This window comes from Scleropages formosus, chromosome 18, assembly GCF_900964775.1.
Source record: "Scleropages formosus chromosome 18, fSclFor1.1, whole genome shotgun sequence".
In the NCBI taxonomy this organism is placed as follows: domain Eukaryota; kingdom Metazoa; phylum Chordata; class Actinopteri; order Osteoglossiformes; family Osteoglossidae; genus Scleropages; species Scleropages formosus.
Window position 1 is genome coordinate 11,269,775 of NC_041823.1, and position 24,157 is coordinate 11,293,931.

A 24,157-nucleotide genomic window follows, 5' to 3' on the forward strand; every position below is an offset into this window, starting at 1 on the left:
AACAGACCACTGGCAGTGGTCAACGTAACAGGCACCAAAGGACTTCTTCAGAGAGTCCTTTTTTGGTGCACCTCTGTCGCGGTGGCCAGTGGTGAGTTCGCCATACAGCACAATCTTGGACAGGCGATGATCCTTCATCCTGGAGTTGCGCCCTTCCCAGCACAGCTGCATCTTCATCAGCATGTCCTTTATGCTGGTGACCTTCACCTGCTTCTTCAGTGTTGGTGATGAAGTCATTCCATTCGATGCTGAGGATGGTACAACGCTGATGGAAGCGCTCAAGGAATTGCAGATGGTGACGGTAAGTGACACCTGACTCGGAGCCGCAGAGTAAGGTGGTCAATACAAAGGCTCTGTACACACTGATCTTTGTGCCTTTCTTCAGATGTTTCTTGTTCCAGACTCTTTTGTACAGTCTCCCGAATGCACTGTTTGCCTTTGCCAGTCTGTTGTCAATCTCTTTGTCGACCTTGGCGTCCGAGGAGATAACGCAACCCAGGTAGCTGGGGGACTGTCTTCAGCTCTGACTCGCCGATGGTGATGCGGGGAGGATGGTAGTCTTCCTGAGGTGCAGGCTGGTGGAGAACTTCTGTCTTCTTCAAGCTGACTTCTAGCCCGAAGAGCTCGGCAGCCTCTGAAAAGCAGGATGTTATACGCTGCAGAGCTGTCACCGTATGGGAAACAAGGGCAGCATCGTCGACACAGACTACATAAAGTGCACGTGTGCAAGGCTTGTGCAAACAGTGCTAAACATGACAACAGTTACTAAAACAAGACAATAATTATTAAGACAGGACAACAGTTCCCTTGTCAGTCCTGGGTATTGAGGAGTCTGATGGCTTGGGGGAAGAAACTTACGTGTGCGTGGTTTGTTGATCGTGTACGCGGTTTGTTAAAGAACTTACTGTAGATATCGAAGAAAAAAATCGAATCATCCTGAAACATCACCATCGGGTCACCCGAAAACAGGAAGGTAGAAGAATGTTAGGTGGCAGTTAAACAGCTGATAAAAACCGAAACTACGGTGAAGGCTGGCAAACTTCCAGATGCCGTTGCGGCCCCACGCGCTGAACTTGTGTGCCCTTACATCATCTTGGCGCGTGGCACGGGAGCTGTATGGCTGCCTGCGCTTTCTGGAAGCCGGGCAACAGTCGCATTGATGGAACTAGGAAAAGGGTAAAAGCACATAACGAATAACGTCGTCAGTACTCGCATATGACATAGCTAGTCCGACCTTTTCAGTACAGTGTGTGTTGCAATTTGCATACTTCAGTGAGTACCGCGGAGAAGGTAACAGTCGTCACATGACTTATGGGAATGGATGGGTGAATGAACGAAGGACAGGAAATTAATCGCTGTCCACGAGGGACTGGGTGCCCGTTTAGTGTCCGGGAACCTCAACCTGCTGCTGCCATCACGTGTGGTAACTATACTATCGCCCTAGCATTTCAGTCAGTGCAAAAAAAAAAAAAACATTTATTACACCACGACCGACTTGTGTCGTGGTAAACATCTCCAACAGTCACTCCTGATCCTCCGAAGGTCGGACCGGCGGAGCCTCCTCCTCGGAAGGCAGAAAAGCGACTCCGCCCGTTCTTGTTTGAATTATGACGCGAAAGCGACACAGTTGTATCACCGTTCTTTTCTGAACGTGTGTTTTCCCTCGAGTCACTTATCACGTACTGTATTCAGCGCGCGGCAGCGGACCCCCGGGAACCGGCTCGCGCCGCATGACGTCAGAGCTCCACCAGGAAAAGAGGCAGGAGCCGCCGAAGTCGTCACGGCGCGAGAGGGAGGAGCCGCCGCGGGTAAATCGTATCCGACTGGGTCGTTAGCAAGCTGCTTAGCTGTCTAACGTTTAGCATAGAAACTGGTGCAAATTAAGCCGCAAAACTTAAAATATACATAATATATATTTTACAAAGTTAAATGAGTCGTATTTCCTCCGGGTCTGCATGGTTTCGTTTGTTTTGCTCAACTACCCACTGCTCGATCGATGAACGGAGTTAGCTGGCTAGCACACTTAGCCTAGCCAGCTACATTTGAAGAACAGCCGGTTAGGACCTGGGCATCGGAACTGCTGGATGTTTTTGAGCCAAGCGGAGGGGCTTTTCGCTGCTGGCGGAGAGGATGGGGGACGTTTATGACCCGGAACACCCGACAGAGTGAGTATCTGATCTGGTACATTTATAGCCAGCGAGCCACAAGGCATGGATGGAAGCTCCGACTCCGAGCTCGTCTATTTTTGTGTCTGAATGACACGGTGAAGTTGTCAGTCCGGCGTACGACTTCATTCTGAAGGGTCTCTGCAGCTAGCTAGCTGCCTTACTGAAGCGTGTCTCACAGCGAGGTCTGTGTGACCTTAGGCTGGTAACTAAACTAGCTTATTAGTTTGCACTAGACCACACAGGGCACCCGGGATCCTTGCATTCGACGAGTATGAAGCTCTCAGTCAGTGTGGGCATGGACAGTCTCTCAAAGCCTAGCTAACCGGCTAATCACAATTAAAAACAAAACACGCTAACCACAGTTCAGTAACTTTGCTGTGTGATAATTCAACTTAATGTGGCTGAAGTTGAAAGGAAGAGGCACAGAAGTACTTCATGTCGGTTGAAGATATGTAAACTGGTCTAGAAGGCATGAGTCGGTTTGTCTCCAGCAGGCCTCTGTAGTAGGCCTCGGATCCCCGCTCTAAAGTAATAACTCTCCCCGTCCGGCGACAACCCGACACGGCCGCTTAAGCACGGGCCCGCTCTGGCTCTCCCACACACAAACAGCACTTTTTACATGGCGCCATTTAGACTTCACATGACGATACCGTGCTAGGAAACACATAAGCGTAATGTGTGAGCAGATTTTTTTTTTTTCCTGTTTTTGGTCAATGGCGAAAAGTGACGTTAGTTAATCTGGTCTAGACTAGAGAGAGAGTCTTGTGCTGTGGCTCAATGAACCGAGACGTCTCTCTCTGCACTCCTCATGGACGACAAGGAAAAATACTAAAAAGGTGGTGGGTGAACGCCACGCTTTCTTATATTTGAACCCATTTTGCCTAGTGACGACACATTCTGCAAAGTGTTTTTCTTTTTTTTTCAGGAGCCAGGTGTGAGTTAGTAGACTGTAAGAAGTGTAGTGATGATGGTTCCCTGTGGAAACAATAGACGCAGCCAACATGTCACTTCTGACTTTAACACACAAAGGTGTAAGCACCAGTGCTGCTTCAGGTTGTTTGTTTCAGTGCTTCACTTTTTTTTTTTTTTTTGCAAAGTGCATGAGAAACGTAAAGGTGTTTTGAGGGTTTAATTGATGATTCCCCCCCTCCCCCAATTTTCCTTTTTGTTAGAGTGCAAACAGCCAGGAGAGACCTAGAACAACAAGAGATGGCCTCTCTCCCTCCATGCATGATCTGGCCTTTGATTCAAGACATGTTTGGCTTTTTGGGGGTTGTTCAGGTTGTAATTATTTTGCATGACACGTTTACATCGCAAATCATAATTTCATATCTGTTCAAACTGTCCAGCTTTCCTGCTGTTTGCATAAAACTAAGGACTGATTTGAAAAGCATTCTCGAAAGTGTACTTTAAGTGTCAAGCACCAAGTTATTGGATCAGGGCTTAAGGAATTCTCAGCTTTGTTTTTTGTTTTGTTTTATTTGTGCTGAAAAACAACTTGCAGTACCACATGTCACAGACAAATGTTTTAGTACTGAGGTGAGTGAATGCAGTTTTCTGAGGCTGACAAGAGAGTGGACACTGTACAGGTATCAGCTTTGTGACACTGAAAGAGAAACTTTAGTTTTGAGATTGTCAGTGTGATACAAGAGCTCAAATCTCCCTCATAATTTTGGCAGCAGAAATATTGATATGCCTTGTAGAAATTAATAAGCTTAAGAAATGAGTGGCCTGCTATTTTTGTCTGCACCATTATCACAATATTAAGGATTTTCAGAAAATAGTTGATTTTATTATTTTGTAAGCCTCTTTTTTTGCAGTCGTTGAACACAGCCCTCCCTTGTTTTGGACTCATCTGAAATCTAAATGTCACAGTGTCATGAATTGGCATTGGCTTTTTGAGGACCCTCCAGTGTCCAAAATTTTCATCCTTAAATCATTTGGTTTATATATTTCCCATGGTAATGTTCAAAGCATTGTTGCAAACATTTAAATCTGCAAACAAAAGCATAGGAAATTTTTTAAGGTAACCTTGTTGCAGAAGTACATTTTCCCTATAAAGCCTATATGGAATACTTTAGTACTAATCAGTAAGCGGTTCTTTATAAATGATTACAATATCACTTGTATTGTCAGTTCGAAAAGCAGCAGCCACTGTAAAGCTGCTGCATAGAACTATCCACTTACAGTGGTGATTTAGCTTCATGTGTTTTTTGGATTTTCTACCTGTCTATCTTCTTGATATGTTTTCAGTGTTCAGTTCTAAGTTCTTATAAAGTGCAGTCATCTTTTTCCTGCCACAAGGTAGATTGAGTTTAATCCAGGCTATATATGTTGATTGCATATCCTCCTCCTGTTTTTGTAGATTCTCAAAATTCTTCTCACTTCTAGTGAACTGTTTCTCAGGGTTGACTGGAGGTCCTGCTTGTTGTCATTTTGCTCTCCTTCACTGGCCTTGGAAAGTAACATCACCAGGTCCTGTTCATGCTTCACACTCTATGTCCATGTTAGCAAACGTCTAGTTTCATATTGTGATTTGAGAACTTTTTTCTTTGACCGAAACATTGGTCTTTTCATTTCAAAATACGAGCTCTGATTTTCAATTTGTAGGGTCATCTGTACAGTTTGTTGTGGTTACAAAAATTGCCAAAAGTAATGATTTAAACTTATTTACTAAAATAATTTCTGGAATACTGCAAGCAGTTTGGTAAAGTATGGTTCTTTGACAGTGTTTACCTTTTCTTTGGAATTTCAGTCTTGTGTTCAGAAGGAAAAGTAAAGGAATCCAAGCTGTGGTGGGCTGTCTGAGAAGCCATAAGTAGGAGCGTAGAGTTATGAAGGGCAAATTTATGTTTCTACCACTCAGCATGTGGCATCGCTTGTGTCAGTATTTTTTAAGAGGAAAGGACTACATCCCAAATAATATGATCGCAGGATGCAGTGCAGGGCTGTTAACTGGAGCAGTTTTTCTTTAATCCTGTCAGGTGTGACATCACCTTGGAGAGCACACTGCTCTGAACTGGTTTGTTCCGGGCCAGCAGCTCCACCGGGCTGCTCACGCCAGACCCGTCCCTAAATGGATACGCTTGTGGAGACGGAGATCAGGTACCACCATCCCCTCATATGCACGTGTCCTAATCACATATCCAGTCCATGTACACACATTTGTTTACATTCACAGCATGTAGCCATGTAGTCTTGTCGAAATATACATCTGTGTGAAATAAACATGCAAGAAGGTGCCAGGAATTTGAATGAACCTCTAAGGTTTATTAAAGGCTATATGCAGTATACCTATTGATTCTCTTAAGGCAGCTAATGTAGGTTCTACTTAAATGGATCATTTATTCTTTGCACAACAGACAATGATTCTGATTCAGCATTGTTGTACATGCTAACTTTCTTTGTTTGAAGACTTTATTGTGTCAAGGCAATGCATAGTGTGGCCTGGTGTCAGATGGTTTTTGGTAGATGCAGCAGCCTAGATTTGCTTGAATTCCAACCTCGGTGCAGAGCAACTGAAGTTCTGCTGCACAGATGGGTTCTGGTTTATCTAGTTTGCTCTGCTCTATGAATTGTCATGGAGTGGCTGTTGTGCAACCTAGCACCACTGGTGTGGTGATCCTCAGACCTCATTCTGTCAGTCAGGGGCTGCAATCTGCAGGGCTCCTAATCCCAAGAGAAATGGCTGAAATTATCTCTCAGGTGTGCTGTAGCAACTCTGCTCTCAAAACAGGTCTAAAGGGGTTCCTCTTTTAATGGGCATCTGTATGGTATGTTTTAAAGTGTTTACATAGTGTTGGGATATTGCTAAATTCCTTTGGTGTTTGAACTTCTGGACTTATTGTTCTGAATGGCCCAGCAGTCTGTTTCACATGCTACTACCTTAGCAGAAGCTGATATCTGGGCTGATGCCCGTGTTTCTTTTGTTTTGGCTGTTGTTAGTGAGTAGCTCTGGAGAGTGCAGTTGTAGTTATGGTCGTATTGTATTACCCCAAGTTTCTGCTCCTCCATCCACTCAGGTTAGTTTGCTTGCCATGGTGACCAGCTTTTCTGGGTCTTCACGAGAGCGATGGTCAACATTGCAGTCCTCAGTTCTGTGGAATTCTTCGCTTCTGTCACATGTTGGAGAAATATCCCATGATGTTTTCACGTTATTATGTAAGGGTGCTTATGCTTGGACATAAATGTATTTCCATCACATGCAGTGTTTATAATTACTTATTTGTATTATGGCCTATTCCTGGAACTTCTGGGAACATTGCGTTGTGACTTCAGTTAAATTGAAAAGTAACAAGACCTTAATTCTTTCAGTGGAATACAGAGGAGATAATTATTCATGTCTGTAACAAAAGGTACATAGCCACTCATCTATGTGTGACCATCTATACAAAATATGCTTAGATCTTATGGTAGTTGTCATTTTGGCCCCATTTAAAAGCTTTGTATTAGACCAAACTTCAGTGTGGCCTAATTCAATTAAGGAATCAATTCACTAAATGTTTTGCAAAAGCAAACCAAGTCCCCAGATGACAAGACATTTAAGTGAAGCTTATTAAATATTTGGTAATTGCACTTAGTCTTCAGGCTGCAGCTAATAGCCTTGAATTGTTACTGTTATGGTGTAATATGGCTGATTAACTTCTGTAATTCTTTTTTGTTTCCATCAATCCCCATCAATGCACAATGGCTAGTGTTGGCATCTTATATCTCCCTGGCTGTACCTTCAGACATGACTTTGCATGTTCTTCCATGTTTGTGTAGTTTTACTTCAGGAGCTTCAGTGTCTTCTCACAGTTCAGTAATCTACTCTAAATTGCCCGTAGTGTGTGAATGCCTATGATGATCTGGAATCCCATTGAGTGTGGTCAGTGAAAGTGGAAATGTTCTCATCCAGTACATGAGAACATTCTGTGGAACTTTTTTTAGATAGGTTATTTAGCTTTCATAGGAAGTAGCAAAACAGCCTCACTGCAGTGTGCTCATTTTCTGTCCATTTTACTGTCAGACTTATTAAATTGTGCAATATGAAACCCATAACAATATACATAAAAAGAGATGCGGAACTGGTAGTAGGCTGGAACTGTAAAGTTTACAAGACTAATCCCTTCAGCGATTTGAAATCTTTGTCTGCTCTCATTGCATATGGGCATATTTATTTCTTGAACATAGGCATCCCTTATCCACTGCTCCAGAGCTACATTTATTCATGATTTGTACTCTGAGAGATGTTCTGGTTTTCTTCAAATCCAGTTATTTTCATAGCATCATATCACTTACTTACACAAATTCAAAATAATGTTAAACATTGTAGTTTGTTACCAACAGATTGCAGCATTATTTTTACATTATATTTTCCCTAGTTTTGTTCTTCTGTAGAAAGGATTTTCTTCATGTTTCACATGTTCAAGATTATTTGTATTTATTTTGTATCTTGGCACCTTTTCTGTACATCTTTACATGAGTATGAAAATTGCGTGGTATACATATCAGGCCAAGATTTGCCTTTCTTGGTAAGGCCTGGTTGACCACTTGTCATAGATTAAGATTACAACATTCTTGAATTCTACAGTTCTTGTTTTGCCAAAAAGGAAACTTGGATGCCACCTTTCTTTGGGTGCATGTATGGGATATGCAGTAGTTGGCTCAATAGCGAGATTAGAAAGGGAGCTCGCATGCATTTGCACACCTGTATAGGTGGCTGCAGGGGTGAACTGTGAAGATGTCCCAGAAGACAACATGAAGTTGGGAAAGAGTATTTGAAAAATGCTTCAGCATTGCTTTTGGCCATTTTGCAACTGTTTTAATCCAGTTCAGTTACCATTTCTGTAAGTAGACACTTTAGGACACATGTTCACAAAAAGAACCTTGTTGTCATTGTATTTTTTTTTTTTTTTTTTTTTAATTTATTTATTTATTTAAGATTTTGACAGTGACAAGGAAATATCTGTGAGGAAAAGATAAAACTGGCAAGGCTTGGAGATTGTTGATCATATTTCGGTACAATAAAATATAAGAACCACATCTTCCTTGTTTTGACACGTGGGGCAAGTCACTCTGCCTTTGTAACCACAGTGCTGTTAGAACTGTGGCAGCATGCGTTTGACACATCATACATTTAAAACCACTAACTTATGCAATTAACTAGAAGAAAGCTGTTCCGTTGTGTGTTCTTTGCACTTCAGTCACTGCCTTTCAGTAATATAGCCATCTAAACGGCACTACACATCTCTGCTGGCCTCATGGGTCAGACAAAAATTACATAAGCAGAGAGATAACAGGTCCTTCAGATTTGTCAGTTCAGTGGACTCTGATATGAGCTATTGGTGTGTTTCCCTTTTGCCCTCTCAGCACTGGCAGTATGGCCTGCTGACTCCTCCTTCCACCAGTGCTGCCATTCTACAGTAGGGCAAACGTGAAGGTCAGAGAAACAATTTCAGTCCCCAGGGAGGCAGCAGACAGGATTGTCGCCTAGCAGCTGTAGCATGCTGCCAGAAAGCACAACTGCAATATTGTTTTCTAAGCATGGCATGGTTCTACACTGCAAGCCACTTGCTAATAATTTTGTCCAGAGAACTCTGTAGAAACCAGTGGATAATTCCAAAAGTTCTATGAAGTGGGAGAAATTTGTTTTGCCAGTTGAATAGAAGAAACCATCTCATCTAATGTAATGTCATCTTACATGCCAGATGATATACTTGATAAATATGAGCAGTGCAGGGATGTTGTTGTAGTGTGCTTTCATCTGTCAGATATGATTGTAGTTTAAAAGCTTCTTTTATGTCTTTTGCATGGGCAAATGATCACTCCTTGCCATCCTATGGAATAACGTTTATGGAATTGCCCCCAGCAATTTGAACCTTTTCTGCAGTTCAAGCTTAGTTTGGGGGCGTTGTAAAGAATTTTACCTAGTCCTGTTCTTTGTATTACTGTTAGAATAGATAAGTCACACTGTGCAACATGAAAACAAATCAACTTGTGTAGCTGCTCTAATCCTTCCACAGTGTCCATGGCAACCCCTTGTCTCAACCTTTCACTTAAAACAAGGTGGAAATGGACAAGACATTAGGATTGGTATAATGAGTATGCATATGCACTGAAATGTTATTTACTGGTAAATTATAGTTTTTAAACAGTTTTGAGTGTGGTCTTCATCCACAATTCTTCTGAAGAAAATTGTTTCTGGTGCTTTGAGATTTCATAAATGTAAAAATATCATTTTTAGATTCTCTAGTCTTAATGCATTAATTTGTGTTGTATTTATACAGATGTCTAGGTATTCAATTTTTAATGAGTACTGTTTTTTTTTTTTTAAAGTGATATTAAGAGTTTCGGTTTTGTGTTTTGTCATTAATGTAATGCCCACTGTTCTTTCCAACATGCTTCATTTCCATGGGTGTCCACAGGGAAGGAGGTGGAGACACTGTGGTAAGTTCACACTGCTGCTGTAATTGAAATTACATTTATACAGAGCCTCATTTAACCAGCAGGCTGATTTCAGCTAAACCTATTGCTAATAAACAGCAATGACTGGATTCCCAACTGTACTTTGTAGTGCATTTCATTCACAAGGTCAACAAAAACAAGTTATACTGTCAAACTGAAAAAAATATAAAAATCTTAAGCTTAACCAATAACATCTACAGTTATGGTTGTGAAAGGATTGTTGGTGGAAAACTTAACTCCCTCCGGGGCTAGCAAGGTTTCAGGTGAAACAGATTAAATTTTAAAATATTCTAACCTATTTCTTGTATACAAAGTACAATGTAATAAATGACTTTACTATATAACTTACCTTTTTGGTCATTCTTTCTCTCACACAACCCAAATCCCTATTTGAGAATCAGCAACATGTCACATCCCATTACTTTGTACTGAATCAGCTACTAATGTAGTGTTTAGAGTTGCTGCCTTTGGACTCAAGGTTCTTGGACTGAAAGGTTTTGAAACTTACCTTTAGCTGTAGTACCCTTGAGCAAGGCACTTATCCTAAATTGCTCCAGAAAAATACCCTGCTGTGTAATGGGTAAATACTTGTAAGTAGCTTGACATTATAAATCTCTCTGGAGAAAAGCATCAGCTAAATGAATAAATGTAAACTACATTGTGCCACTTTGTCACTTGCCGGAAGTTAACACCTCATCTAAGTCTTTTCTTACGTTAAATCCCTTCAGATCGCTGTTTGTAGTCTTTATGCTTAATATAAAAAATATTTAAAGTTTAATATATTTTCTAAAAATCTTTTTATTGAAGCTTTTTTCAGTTCAGTACCCTCACCTGATGAATTAAATCTGAAATTAAATACTTATTGTGAAGAGAAGTTCATCCTTTTCTCCCTGGACATGTCAATATCTCAGTCCATGAATGTATAGGGTGCTTTTACAAAAAGTACTTGCATAAACTGAAATGAACTTAAGCTACCCTGCTCCCGACATATCTATGAATGCACCATCAGCTTGTCATGGCTTGTTCTTGACAGGAGTTTGTCAGTAGTTTATTATTTAGAGATGGATTTTATGTCAGTATCTGAAGTATTGCATAAAGCCCTATAGCAGACATGTGAAAATGCATAGAAACTTTAATTCTAATTAGGACTGTAGCTAGGTGCAGTGCATCTGACTGTGAACAGATATTAATTTGTTAGCTTTGTTTTTGTGCATTATAGAAAGCTAGGTACAACATTTATAGTAAAATTTTCTCGTTGCACTAGTAAGACGCTGCTTCATTCTAACTGCTGTGAATATGAAATGAGAGTAAGAATGTATAGAAAACCTTGTTCTAGCATGAAATAGGTCTTTAACTTTGGTATTAAAAAGGAAATGGATGCCAGGAATTTAAACACTTCAAATAAATAAGCTTTTTTGGTCATTTGGTAATGAGTTTTTTATAACCGCAAAAATGCCATGCAAAGGATCCATCTAAAAACTGAGATGTATTGACACACATACTGGTTAATGTTATAAAGAGCTCAGATGTTTGTGCTTGCAAACTTTTCCTTTAAATTTGTTCACATGGTTAAATTTAAGCAATGACATTGTAAATTAATAAAAATAAGACATGTTAATAAATCAGTTTTTGTTCTGGTGGTGGTAATGTGGTAATTTTTTTTTTTTTTTAAACTATAGGTGAAAGAGGAAAGTCTCTCTAAGCCAACCCTGCTCAAGAACCTTCCAACCAAGGGTTTGTTGTCTAGTCGCCTCCTACCCAAGGGAACAAAATCAAAGGTGAACCTGGAGGAGCATGGCCGACAGAAAGTCTCTTTCAGCTTCAGCCAGACAAAGAAGCCTCTGCCGAACCTTTTTTTGTCCCAGCTCAGTCCAGAGAAATCTCCTTGTGATCTCCAGCTTCCTCTCTTGTCCTCTAATAATTCACAGCAGGGTAAACTAGAGCTAAAAGTGGAAAGTAGAAATGAATCAACGGGGCTGTCTTTTCCAACACCAGTACCTGAGTCCCCACTGTCAGTCACCTCCCTTCCAAAATCTAAATTAGAGTTGGGGAAGATGCACTTCAAAAAACAACTCCTGAGTGTGTCTGCTAGTTTTGAAAAACCAGTGGATGAGCCCAAGCCTACCATCAAACTTGAGGAAGTGTCTTCATTGCAGGAGACTGTCCTCAAACCTGCAACTAAAATAACTACCGAAGCTGCAGTTTCTCAGATCCAACTAACCTTCAAAGACTGCATCTCTGAGGAACATGTCATAGGAGTGTTGGAGGAGAACCTTAACCCTTCTGTTAAGGGTTCTACAGATAGCTCCCATATTGGGACAGAAATCAAAGAGAAATTTAGTGGGTTAGAACAGGCTGATATTCCAGAACAACATAAGAGTCAGTCCCAGTCAGATAGCACCCTTCCTGGTTCTGAGTCTGATGGTGACTCAGTACGAACGTCTTCCAGTCACAAATCTGGTGACCCCAGGAGTATGGCTAAGACAGATAATCAAAACAAGGATGCAAAAAGGAACTTTTCAAGAGTGGAGGAGTCAGAGAAATTGGAGAAGTCATCATCTTATGCAAAGTCTGATGAAAGGGTGAAGGAAGAAAGGTGCTCTACGCATTCAAAGTCAGATCGTGAGACAAGGTACTCTCGATCCTCTCGTTCTGACAAAGAGAGGAGAAGGACTAAAAGCCGCTCGCGGTCCAGATCGAGAGGGTCTCGGACGAGTTCATCATACTCTAGATCTGAAAGGTCATCAAGAAATGAAAGACTGTCAAGGTCAGATAGGTCACATTACCATGATTCAGAGAGGAGATCATACAGAAGCCCATATCGAGAAAGGAGATCTTCGCGGTCGCGGTCTGATCGCAAGTCCCGGGATAGTTCGGACTCTGAAGATGATTATCGGAGGGCACGAACAGGAAGTAATCGGTCCTCAAACCATTCTAGTTCTCACAGGGACTCTAAATTTTTTTACTCTAAATCTGAGAAGGATGTGAAATGCTCAGAAATTTCTCGTTCCTCTGAGACAGAGAAAAGAATACAGTTGCACTCTAGATCTGAAAGATGCCCTAGAAAAATTGAATTTGAGTCCATCAGAAAAACTTCACCAGAATTAGAATCAGAGTGTAGGAAGTCAAATGCCCATTGCAAATTGGAGTCTAACATCAAATCCCCTCTTTCAAAATCCAATATCTGTTCCCAGACCATAGACAAAAAACCTCACAAAGGTCATTCTAGTTCTGACTCAGAAGATGACCAGAAAGAAAAGTCCAAGTTTATTAAACTCCCCCCCTGCTCAGGACTGAATGATTCCCAGCCAGCTATGTCTGAAAAAGATTTTAAGGTGTCATTGTCTAAGCTCATAGTAACTGATGCTCAAGTACAGGATAAATTGAACAATACAGAATTAATACAAATGCAGTCCCACTCTAACAAGTATTGTCCTTCCAGTTTTGAGGATGGCACACAATGTCAGTTAAACTGTTTGCCAAGTAAGCATATTGACTTAAGTCAAAGTAAAGATACTGCCATCCCCAGTAAGGAAATGCATCACCTATCTGTGCCTGACCCAGTCTCTGCTAATGACTTTGTGGGTCAAGACTGTGAAGAGGCAGACTCTGTTAATGTAACTGTGAGTAGTGGGGCCACACTGGCACCAACATACAGCCTGCGCTCCAAGTCCAAACCACATAAACACAACTCTTCACCCCCACCTAAACTTCTGATAGTCAATACAGACTCTGCACAACAGTGCCGATCGAATCAAAGCTTAAACAAAAGTAGTTCAGTGGTCTGTGACACCGTGTTGCCTGACAGCTGTGTATCATCTGAAACATTCACGAATGAGCAGGACAAGGAACAGTTATGCAAGTATGGCCATACTCTTCCAGTGGTCCCAGTTGTATTGAGAAAAAATGAAACTGGTGTTCTAAGTGAACCCAGTAGGAATTCAAGTCCAGCAGTGCTCAGTTGCCAACCTTACTCAAAAGATAACACTTCACCTGGGCTTTCAGAGGAGTCTATGATGTGTGTGGTATCTTCTGAAAGATTGTCTAACTTAAGTGGAATAGAAGTCCTTGAGGGTGCTAATGTCAGTTCAGAATCAAATGCTCATATTAATGATAGTATTGAAGTTACAAATGGCTTCCCTTCAAACAGGCATGTTCTTCAAGGACATAACTCATGTGAAGGTGAGGGTCATGTGGAATCTTCTATCCCAGTTTATAGGGAGTCTATAGAAACAAAGCATTATGCCACCGCGCAACTATCCAGTTATAGCACATGTGTTTTACCAGACTGCAGTCCCCCTCAGATTTCACAGAAAGTATGTAATCCAGCAGAAATTTCCATAAAGGAGTTGTCACTTGGAGATTTGCAACAGAAAACTAAATCAGAGGACATCTGTCATGGTAGCCTAGATGAGACTGGTTCACAGTCTTCTGTAGTTCCACCAAAATTTGAATCTACCAAGGTTTCTGAGCTCTCAGTTGCAAGTCAGCAATCTGAACAACTGAATATTAAGACTGAACAGCAGAGTGGTACATTGTTAAAAAATAAAATTAACCTGAAGAAGTCCCGCTGGGATATTGTAGGACAGGACAAATCGGATCATGAACATTCTCTCAAAATGCCTTGTCATGAAACAAAACCGTCTGTGAAAAAAATTATCTCAGTTAAGAAAATAGAGTTCTCCAAAGACTCTGGCTTGGAACATGTCAAGAACTTTGGGACTATAAAAATGAATTTGAACAATGAAACGGTGTTGTCTAAACAACATTCTGTGGGAAAAAATCATGCTAGCCTTGAAGATAATTCCCTTAAATCTCCACAAAACCAGCTTGATGCGAAGACACAACTGTCTATGTCTACACAATCCCAACCATGTGATACCAGCAACACAAATGTGGACATCTGTTTTGATCAGAATTACAAAGAACCTCCAAGGTCTAGCCATGCTACATCGCGGTCTGTTGCAAAGGATTGGACACGAGACAGTAAAACAGGGGGGCACGATGTCCTTTTAGACAAATTGGAAAGGAGGAATACGAGCATCAATCAGGATGTTGGAAGCCACAGTGATGACAGTGACTCTGAGGAGTCGGATTCAGATTCGGATGACTGTAGCATTCCTAAGAACAGATTGCACTCTGTGGTAGTTGTGCCAAAAAATTCTACCCTTACCCAGCCTCATGATTCAAGAGCCACACTTACATCTTTCTCCAGTCCAACTGGTAGCCCCCATCAGCTGCCTGCAGACTGGCAGGAACAGGGGTGGAGGGGGTCCAGTAGTAAAGAATCAAATCGGGCACATGATGCGTATAGTGAAGTTTCCGGAACCCTCAGCCCTGTGGAAAGGCAGAAAGGATTTTCTAGCCAGCTTCCTGAAAGCAGTAAGCATACCCTTCATGTTTTGTGCACTGAAAGGCCTATTTTGACGGGCCAACAAAATGTGACATACCAGTCTCAGAGTAATATGGTTGATAGCACAAGTCATGTTGAAGCTTCACACACGTTTGAAGCCCAGCAATCCAAGGAGCAAAAGTCCAGTACTTACCAGAATCCAAAGATATCAGTACCATCCAGCTCGGTGGGGTCATTCCACAGCTTTGAAACCATGTGGAGGACATCTGACCCAGGTCAGTCACGGCCCTGTGATAGGCCCGATAGCTGGCATGACAGGAAAAGTATATTGATGCACCAACAACACGGAGAATTTTCTAGTTCAGATGACTTAAGCAATAAGGATGGCTATAGGTGGGGATGGGATATTCCACAGCCAGAGCAGCCTAGCAGCACATTTCAGCAACCAGACAGCAGTTACGGTATCCATACTCCCAACCCAATGCTGGTGGGAAGTCCTGCATTGGGGCAGATGGGTCAGCATAGCAGTGGTTGCTGGATTCAACCCACTGCTTCACAAGGTTGCAGGCCTGTCTACCTCTCTGTGCCTTCACTGTATCGTGAGTCTCTTGACGAAATGCATCCTGATTCCTTGACTAATGACTATGAAGAAGAAAGTCAGGAAAATCATGGCACTGTAACCTTCTGCAACCATCCTCCTCCTGCATCCACCTCTTTTGTCCAAGGCCCTGAAATAAGCAGTAATTGTAGGGGACTTGGTGGTGTCTTGGACACCCCTAGGGAGGATAGTCAGAAACCTCACAGAGGCAGAGGTCCGCCCAAAAAGAGACGTCCGGAGTTCGAGTCGGACTCTGAAAATGAGGCAGAATCAGAAAATTCTATAAAAAGGGAGCGTCTGGCAGAACCTGATGTCTCAAGGACTTCAAAAGACCCTGTGGACACACCAAACCAGACTGCAGAGGTGGAACGGCCATCACTTAGTCTTCAAGACTTTCAGGATCCTGTTCGCTGGAAGGATATGGCAAAGCTCAAAAAGATGCCACCGTATTTTGATCTGATTGAAGAAAATATGTACCTGACAGAACGGTGAGTAACGTTTGTTACAAAATCATTTGTTTCGAAGCATAAACTGTTGAGTTTATCAGTTACAAATTTTTGCGATTTTCCCCCCCCTCCTGCTGGTGCTTGTGAAATACGTACTTCATGACATAGTTCGCAGATTATGCAATTTGTCAGTATATACACTCTAAATGGTCAGTTAAGTATGGGCTTACACATGAATTATTATTCTGATCTTGCTTTGTTTGTGACTGGCACTTGCTTTGTCTTGTCAAGAAATCTTATTTTGCCCTAATTGAGTGCCAGTAATTGATTTGGCAGATGTGGATAGTGTCCCATGTCAGTTTCCTTTTTGACAACTTTCAAATATATATAAAAAAAAAAAAAATTCATCAATGCATTCTTTTGACAAGCTGAACGTGTTTATCAAAAGAACTGTTTATCACCACGTTAGTCATAACTAATTTTTCTTGAATATTTGTAATTTAACGATGCCAATTTAATGATTTAATATTACAGCGAATGTCTCTGTTATTTGCTTTTGTTTCTTTATGTGTCCAGATAGGCTTTCAGTCTCTTGTCATTTTGTGGAATCAGAATAATCACATTTAGAGTTGTACAGTATGTGAAATTGCTGTTTCTATGCACAGCAAAAAGAACAAGTCACACCGGGACATCAAGCGGATGCAATGTGAGTGTGCTGTGCTGTCGAGGGAGGAGCGAGCTCGAGGTGCGACAGCGTGTGGGGAGGACTGCCTCAACCGCTTACTGATGATTGAGTGGTAAGCCTCTCCCATCTCAGTAGAGAGATTTTGGAAGAATAGGAGGAAAGGAGAGAGGAAAAAATTTTGGGATTACCTTCGTCTTCACACTTGCATACTGTTCTTTAATGTCTTGAATTTCATGTTTTATTTTAAAGACCCAGAAGTTCCCATCATTTGTTTTGTCTTTGTTTCAAATTATGTACGTTTTACAGTAGAGGTGCCATTATATGTTTTCCTTGTCATTGTATCAGACCAAATGCTGTTCATGTAAAATGTTTTTTTAATGCAATTTTAAACATCTGAACATGTTCCATAGTATGCTCTTTGTTTTTATTGGCTTTATTTTTTAGAAGTCAGTCCCATTTAAGGATTTACTGAATAAATGTTTCCTGTTCAATGTAATGTTAGATTGCTGTTCTGTATTTTTTGATAACATAGGTAAAATGCTATTCTCATGCAATTATAATTCAACATTGCACTCAAAGGCTTCAAAAAATTAAATACTAAAACATGCAATTACAGATAAAATTCCAGATACTATGTATCATAGTGCATTAAAGCACTGCAGAAGAGCTTGCAGCCTAGATGTCTTAGAGATTTTAAAAATAATCCAAATATGAACATGGTGTTTTATGCAAGTGTACATGGAAGTGAATTAGATTTGTATTGTAAAAACACCTGTACCTAAAAGTACAGCTGGTTTCTTTCTACCTTCAGCTCCTCACGATGCTTGAATGGCTCTTACTGCTCAAATCGACGCTTTCAAATGAAACAGCATGCTGACTTTGAAGTCATCCTGACTGAGAACAAGGGCTGGGGGCTTCGTGCTGCCAAGGACCTGGCACCGTGAGTTTCAGCCATTCCTGTCGATGTGTGAAGTCATGCATGGGGCTAGGATGGACTTCATTTAGCACTGTAGTGGCTCAGTGCCTAGGAGTTTCAGTTCAGAAATGGAAGCGTAGTGGGTAGATGGGAGATAGAATCTGTCCTTTTTGCCCTTAGCTCAAGCCCTTTGTTGCAGAAACACCTTTGTGCTGGAGTACTGCGGGGAGGTTTTGGACCACAAGGAATTCAAAGCTCGCGTGAAAGAGTATGCCCGCAGCAAGAACATCCATTACTACTTCATGGCCTTGAAGAATAATGAGGTGGGCAGATGGGATGATCAGGACCTTCATTTACATTTCTTCATTTTGAAGATGATTTTCTCTAAAGAGATGTACAGTTATGGCGGCAGGTAGCGCAGTGGTTAAAGCGGCTGCCTCTAGACTCAGAAATCCAGGCTTCTGCTGTAGTGCCCTACGTTTACGTTACTTCAATTAGCAGACGCTTTTCTCCAAAGCGACTTCTGGTGAACGCTATAGTGTTATCAGCCTACACCTTATTTACCCAAGCTGACTTACACTACTATATGCACTACTTACAATGGGTCATTCATCCATACATCAGTGGAACACACTCTGTCACTCACACACCATGGGTGATTTAGTCACCAATCCACCCGAGCAGCATCTCTTTGGGCTGTGGGAGGAAACCAGGGGAGCCAGAGGAAATCCAAAATCCACATAGACTGAGTGGGGATCAAACCCACATCATCTCGCACCACCCAGACACTGTGAGACAACAGCGCTACTCGCTGTGTCACCATGCCCCCTAAATTTCATCTGCTGAATGAATAAATGTAAAAGAGAGGAAATGCACCTGAATGCTAGCATACACATTCAGATTTGAATTCATGTCCAAACTCACAGCCCAGGAGCTGTGCCAATATGGTGACTTTCCTTTTGTCTTGTATCAGTAAATGGAAAAGATGTCTCCTAATTTGTGTCTTAAAAATCTGTTAAAATATTAAAGTATTTTAAAGAGCAAAGTCTTGTATGTGTTAATTGCAATTGCCGAACTGTTTTTAGTTGTTTGAAGAAAAAAAATCAGCTGCTCATCCAGGATCTGCAGGTTGATCTGACATTGCAATTTGTGTTGATCAGATCATCGATGCTACGCTGAAGGGTAACTGTTCACGCTTTATGAATCACAGCTGCGAGCCCAACTGTGAAACCCAGAAGGTATGTGATGTGAAGTGGTCACTTCTGTCACCACCTTGTCTTTTTAATTAACTTTTTGATCAACTTGAGTACGTCTGGTTGAAACTGTGATGGAACATCTCTGTAAGCAGAACCTGAACGCTCCCTGTGTGTGTCTACAGTGGACAGTAAATGGTCAGCTCAGAGTGGGATTTTTCACCACGAAGGGAGTCTCAGCTGGCACAGAGCTCACCTTTGACTACCAGTTCCAAAGATATGGGTATGTGTTCCAGCAGTACCTCACTCCCTCTGGAATGAAAAATTACTTCCTTTTTCTTTTAAGGATTCTTTTTGAAGTGTCCTCTTACACACACAACACGACAACTTATAATCAGATGCCCAAATTAAGGCTTGACTTTCAAGCTTTAATACTAAAATCCAGCAGCAGCATTACAACTTTGGGGTCAGGAATAGATACCTTGTTGTAGCCTTTCATTTCTGTGTATTTCTAAACTCAAGTCTGGTTCCACCAGGAAAGAGGCACAGAAGTGCCTGTGTGGAGCACCCAGCTGTCGGGGCTTCCTGGGTGGAGAGAACCGGGTAAGCATCCGGGCAGCAGGGGGCAAGATGAAGAAGGAGCGCTCACGGAAGAAAGATTCTGTCAGTGCTCTCACTACGGTGAGTCTGTGTAAAATTTGTAATGAATTTCTGCTTGCATTTTTTCACCCTTTCAGAATGTGATAAACTTCAATTTCAAAAATACATGTTCAAAAAACGTTCGAAAAGTACAGTTAAGTTATTAGTCTTTTGGTCTTTTAATAAATCTGTTATTTTGTAGTCCCCCCCCCCCCCCCCCCCCCCAAGAACAGGACATTAACATCTTACAATATTTTTAAGCATTAAGATGCAAATGGATTTGGCATTTTTTGTGGATATATTACTTTAATAATAAATGAAATGGGGGGAATGCAGGTAATTGAATTATTTCTTACTGTTGCCCTTGCGTTCGTTATTGATTTTGACAGGTGATGGTTTTGTTGCATTTAGCTTTTAAGACTGAATTCAGTTTATAGCCTGATTGAGTGATGTGCATATTTTTGTGGGAGTGAATCACCTGTGCATACTTATTACAAACCTACACACGTACATCTGTCTGTACTTGAGTTTCACACTGTATTTTGTCCATAGTTCAGCACACCTTAGTTCTATTAGTTGTATGAATTGCATACATTATTTTACTTCAGTAGCTTGAACTCAACATAAGATTTGTTACTGCTGTAGCATATCGGCTGTAGATTTTTCATGTTTATACTACTGACAGTTATCCTCTGAGGTTGTGTTGATTTGCTGGTATTTTGTATGAAAATATGCCTATTTACACAGCTTGATGTTTTGCCAAAGGAATGTAGGGTAATTACCTCTTGCAGAGGTAAAACAGCAGGCCATCTGATTGTTTAGATTTCTGAACCATAATCAGATTTTATTGTGACGTGACAGTGGATGTGAAACATTTCTGGTGAGGTGTATAATTGTCAGCAGTGAAAATGAACCATCTGTAAGCAGATTTGGGTCAGGTCTCTGTACGCTTCCAGTTAATTGCTCTGAATTCTCCAGTGACGTTTGTGTTAATTCTTTTATATATACATATGTATGTGTAGTAATACTCGAATTTCCTGTTTAAATATATTTGCCTACATCAATGTAAATAAGAATATTACAGCAGTACAGATACGTCTTGGAGCAGCTCTGTAATAGGTGAAGATGAATATTGGTATGCATCGACTACTTTAAATGAATGCTTTCCTTTGGTAGGTGTTCACAAGAGTTGGGTAACAATGAAAGTTCATCCATCTTTCTCATTGGCAAAGATATATTTGTCCTGAACTGGAGTCAGTGGGTAAAGCCTTCCACTTGAGGGGCTTGGGTTCAAATCCCTGCTTCTGTTATAGTACCAGAAGTTTTCAATCATTAACACTCACAAATACCAGGCGCAAGCTGTAAATACTAAGTTGAATTAATCTGGTCCCACATTCCTACTCTGTTTGGGTGCATTTTACTGCTAGATAATGGCTGGACATGGAAACTCTTGGGAATTTGCTCTCCAATAAACAAATCTTTGAAAACAGACAAGTAAAGCAAGTGCAATTAAAGCTTTGTGCCTTTGAAAATTTGTGTCTTTGAAAATGTCTAACTTGAAGGTTCGTAACAGAATGACAATAATAATGACTTCACTACTGCCCTGCCCTCAGGTGGATGAAGAGTTGGAGGCACTACTGGAGAATGGGGAGGGTCTCTCTGATGAGAAAGAAGTTATTTCTCTCTGCAGGCTCATGGTGCGAGTAGAGACAATGGAACAGAAACTCACCTGTCTCAAACTCATCCAGGTGAGTGGTTCTGTCCTGTCTAGTCATACAAAAGTGAAAGGTATGGGCTGTTTAGTTTTAAGTGGTTTTCAGTGAGATTGTGACTTAGTTCAAATTTGACACTGATCTTTGAATTCCTAATGTAATCTCCTGGTAACAAGGTATGATTTTTATAGAACTCATGCTTTATTTACTACAAATTGTTTCTGTTAGCAATATAAAGAAAAGATGTATTCATATACTTTATTGTGAAGAAGTTATCTGTTTGTCATCAGGTATAAAGCAAACCCTATTGTTTCAGTAGGGTTTTAATATTCAAAGTAACAATTTACATAATTCTGTTGAGTGATTTTTATATTCTGAGAAGTGAAAAATGTCAGATTGTAATTGTATGATGTCCATGTTCAGAACACTCAGAATCCCGGTTGCTTGAAGCAGTTCCTGGATCACCACGGACTCTCTCTGCTATGGATTTTCATGGTGGAGCTTTCAGAGGCCAAGGGCAACTCAAGCAACAACATCAAACTGCAGCTGGAGGTTAGTGTGCACATTACACTGTGGCACTCTGTTTAAAAAGAAATAAATTCAAAAAAATATTGCTCTTTGAAAAGCTGATGACACCAGCATCAATTGATTAAAGCATGTATGAGGAACATTGAATTTGATAGTTTTGAATAGTCTTCCTCACCTTACAAAGGCAAATCATTCTTGAAAAGCCCTCTGTAAGGTGAATTCTTGTGAATCAAAGGTGTAACTACTGTTGCTTTCAGTGATTTTTCACGCATTCTTGAACTAAAATTAACACCCATTTATGCCGAAATATCACTGAATTCCATTGAAATGCACACAGTAGTCAATATTAGTTATCATAACACTGCTGTTTCCCTTTTATTAATTTTTCTGTAATCCTATATCTTTCCTTGTTCCTTACAGAACAGTAAAGACAAGAACTCAGTGAAAACAATGCAAACAAATTCACACATCAATGAAACTGGCATTGTTCGGATAGTCATTGTTTAGATTATTAGAGCTGAAAAGTGTCTGTGTGGAGTTTCTCTCAGTATTTGTGTGGATTTCCTTTGGGTGCCCAGTTTTTCTCCCACAGTCCAAAGACATTTCTTTCAGGTTGGCTGGTGACTGTAAATTGCCCACGGTGTGTATATACGCATGTGTTAGAATGTTTGGCTGTATAGATGGGCGATTGGCTTAGTGTAGTTTATCCAACACTGTCACCTTGGATAAAGGTATCAGGGTAATTACTAGTTAATAATCATTGTATGACCCTTAGATAAAAACATCTGCAAAATTGAATAAATGTAAATTTCTTGCACCACTCAGCTTTTGGGAGGTAGACAAAGTCCAAATTCAGTCATAAATGTGAAGAAATGCCTCGTAAGACAAAATAGGGGTATAAAATGAAACTCCCTGTATAGTCAAATTCCCATAACTTGAATGAGTGTATGTCCATGTATGACTGTACCTTATGTGGTAAATAGGAACCCATTTAATATACACTGCCCTCTTAAGTTTAGATTTTTCTTTTTCCAAAGCTTAAAAATAGGAAGTAATATGCTTGCTACCTGTTTTATGTCCAGATTATGAGGAGTCTTGAGGTTCTGCCCATCTCTACTAAAAACATGCTGGAAGAGAGCAGAGTCCTTCACTTCATACAACGCTGGGCCCAGAACCAGACGCTGCCTCAGGCTCCTGAGCTGGATGGGTATTCCAGTGAGAACACATCGCGCGCCCAGACTCCTCTTAACACCCCTGATGGTCCCCCTGCCAAACTAGGGCCAGAGCTGGATGGAGAGACACCAAAGCGTGCGGTGTACCGCCGCCTCAAGATCATCAGCGAGAACAGCTTGGACAGTGCCATGTCTGATGCCAGTAAGGCTTCTGATGGAAAAGAAGAGGAGGAGGAGGAGGAGGAAGATGAGGAGGAAGACTCTTTACCAGTGGATGCTGTTGTTAGTAGTCATACCAAGCCAAGTGCCCAAGTTGAGGAAGAAGTTTCAGCTCCTGGGTTGGAGAAGCAGGAGCCAGCGGAGGTCAAAGAAGAGGCTGTGGAAACGGGTCAGCTGGATGAGGAGAGGACCAAAGGGCAGAAGGGAGATGTGGAGCTTGCTCCAGATGAGGAGAGGATGGAAAAAGATGTGGGAGTTGAGGGGGCACCGGGTGTCACAGCACCCTCCGAATCGGGGCAGCATTCACAGAATGATGAGACTGGGCCTGCTCCAGTGAAGGAGCTCTCCTCACCAGAAGTTCAAGAGGCTGACACTGTGGCTAGCAAGGGCCCTGCTGGTTCATCTGAAGTTGCTGTGTTAGAGTCTGTATTGGAGCCTGATGTTGGGGTGTCTGTGTGTATTGCAGTGGAAACCACAGTTAATACCTCAACTGTCATGGCAGAGACCACAGAGTCAATTACAACAACACAGGAAAGTGCAGTTGAGGAGTCAGCTGCTTCCACGGTGGAGAATGTGGGGTCTGTTATTGCTACTGCAGAAACAACAACCGTGGGATCTGCTTCAACCACTACAGAGGTACCAGGATCTGCTGTGCCAACAGCAGAAGCTGCTGCTACTGCCTCTACCACTACCGCAACAGATCCAGTGGCCGTGGGCACGCCATCACAGGATGAAGAGGAGGGCGTGTCGGATGTGGAGAGCGAAAGGAGCCAGGAGCCACCGATCCGGGCAGTTGATATTAGCGACATGGCCGCACGCCTGTTGGACAGCTGGAAAGACCTGAAGGTATGTCATTCACTGCAGTTGTGCTCATGTGCCGATAGTTCCCAAGCAGCTGTCACCCAGCCCTGTCTCCCAATCTTTTGGACTGTAGAAAACTTGTTACCAACATGTTCTGAATCCCTGATGATAATCCCTGTTCTTCTTTCAGGAAGTATACAGGATCCCTAAGAAGAGCCAGGTGGAGAAGGAGCCTAAAGGTAGAAGTTATGATACATAACTGTCCCCATTCCTTTATCTGG

General features: G+C 41.5%; 1 protein-coding gene across 2 annotated transcripts in view; it reads left to right on the forward strand.

Moving 5' to 3' along the window:
- The first annotated feature begins 1,798 nt into the window (after window positions 1-1,798).
- setd2 (SET domain containing 2, histone lysine methyltransferase) overlaps window positions 1,799-24,157 on the forward strand; it is a 31,415-nt gene continuing 9,056 nt past the window's right edge. The window contains exons 1-14 of one of the 2 annotated variants that reach the window (XM_018740715.2): window positions 1,799-2,165; window positions 5,153-5,273; window positions 9,575-9,596; window positions 11,294-16,053; window positions 16,677-16,808; window positions 17,508-17,636; window positions 17,812-17,935; window positions 18,773-18,850; window positions 18,991-19,088; window positions 19,342-19,486; window positions 21,058-21,192; window positions 21,580-21,708; window positions 22,767-23,921; window positions 24,067-24,115. In XM_018740715.2, the coding sequence (XP_018596231.1) occupies window positions 5,245-5,273; window positions 9,575-9,596; window positions 11,294-16,053; window positions 16,677-16,808; window positions 17,508-17,636; window positions 17,812-17,935; window positions 18,773-18,850; window positions 18,991-19,088; window positions 19,342-19,486; window positions 21,058-21,192; window positions 21,580-21,708; window positions 22,767-23,921; window positions 24,067-24,115 (6,985 nt within the window). In that variant the 5' untranslated portion in view covers window positions 1,799-2,165; window positions 5,153-5,244. The remainder of the gene's footprint in view (window positions 2,166-5,152; window positions 5,274-9,574; window positions 9,597-11,293; window positions 16,054-16,676; window positions 16,809-17,507; window positions 17,637-17,811; window positions 17,936-18,772; window positions 18,851-18,990; window positions 19,089-19,341; window positions 19,487-21,057; window positions 21,193-21,579; window positions 21,709-22,766; window positions 23,922-24,066; window positions 24,116-24,157) is intronic. The other variant, XM_018740714.2, reaches the window with a different exon arrangement.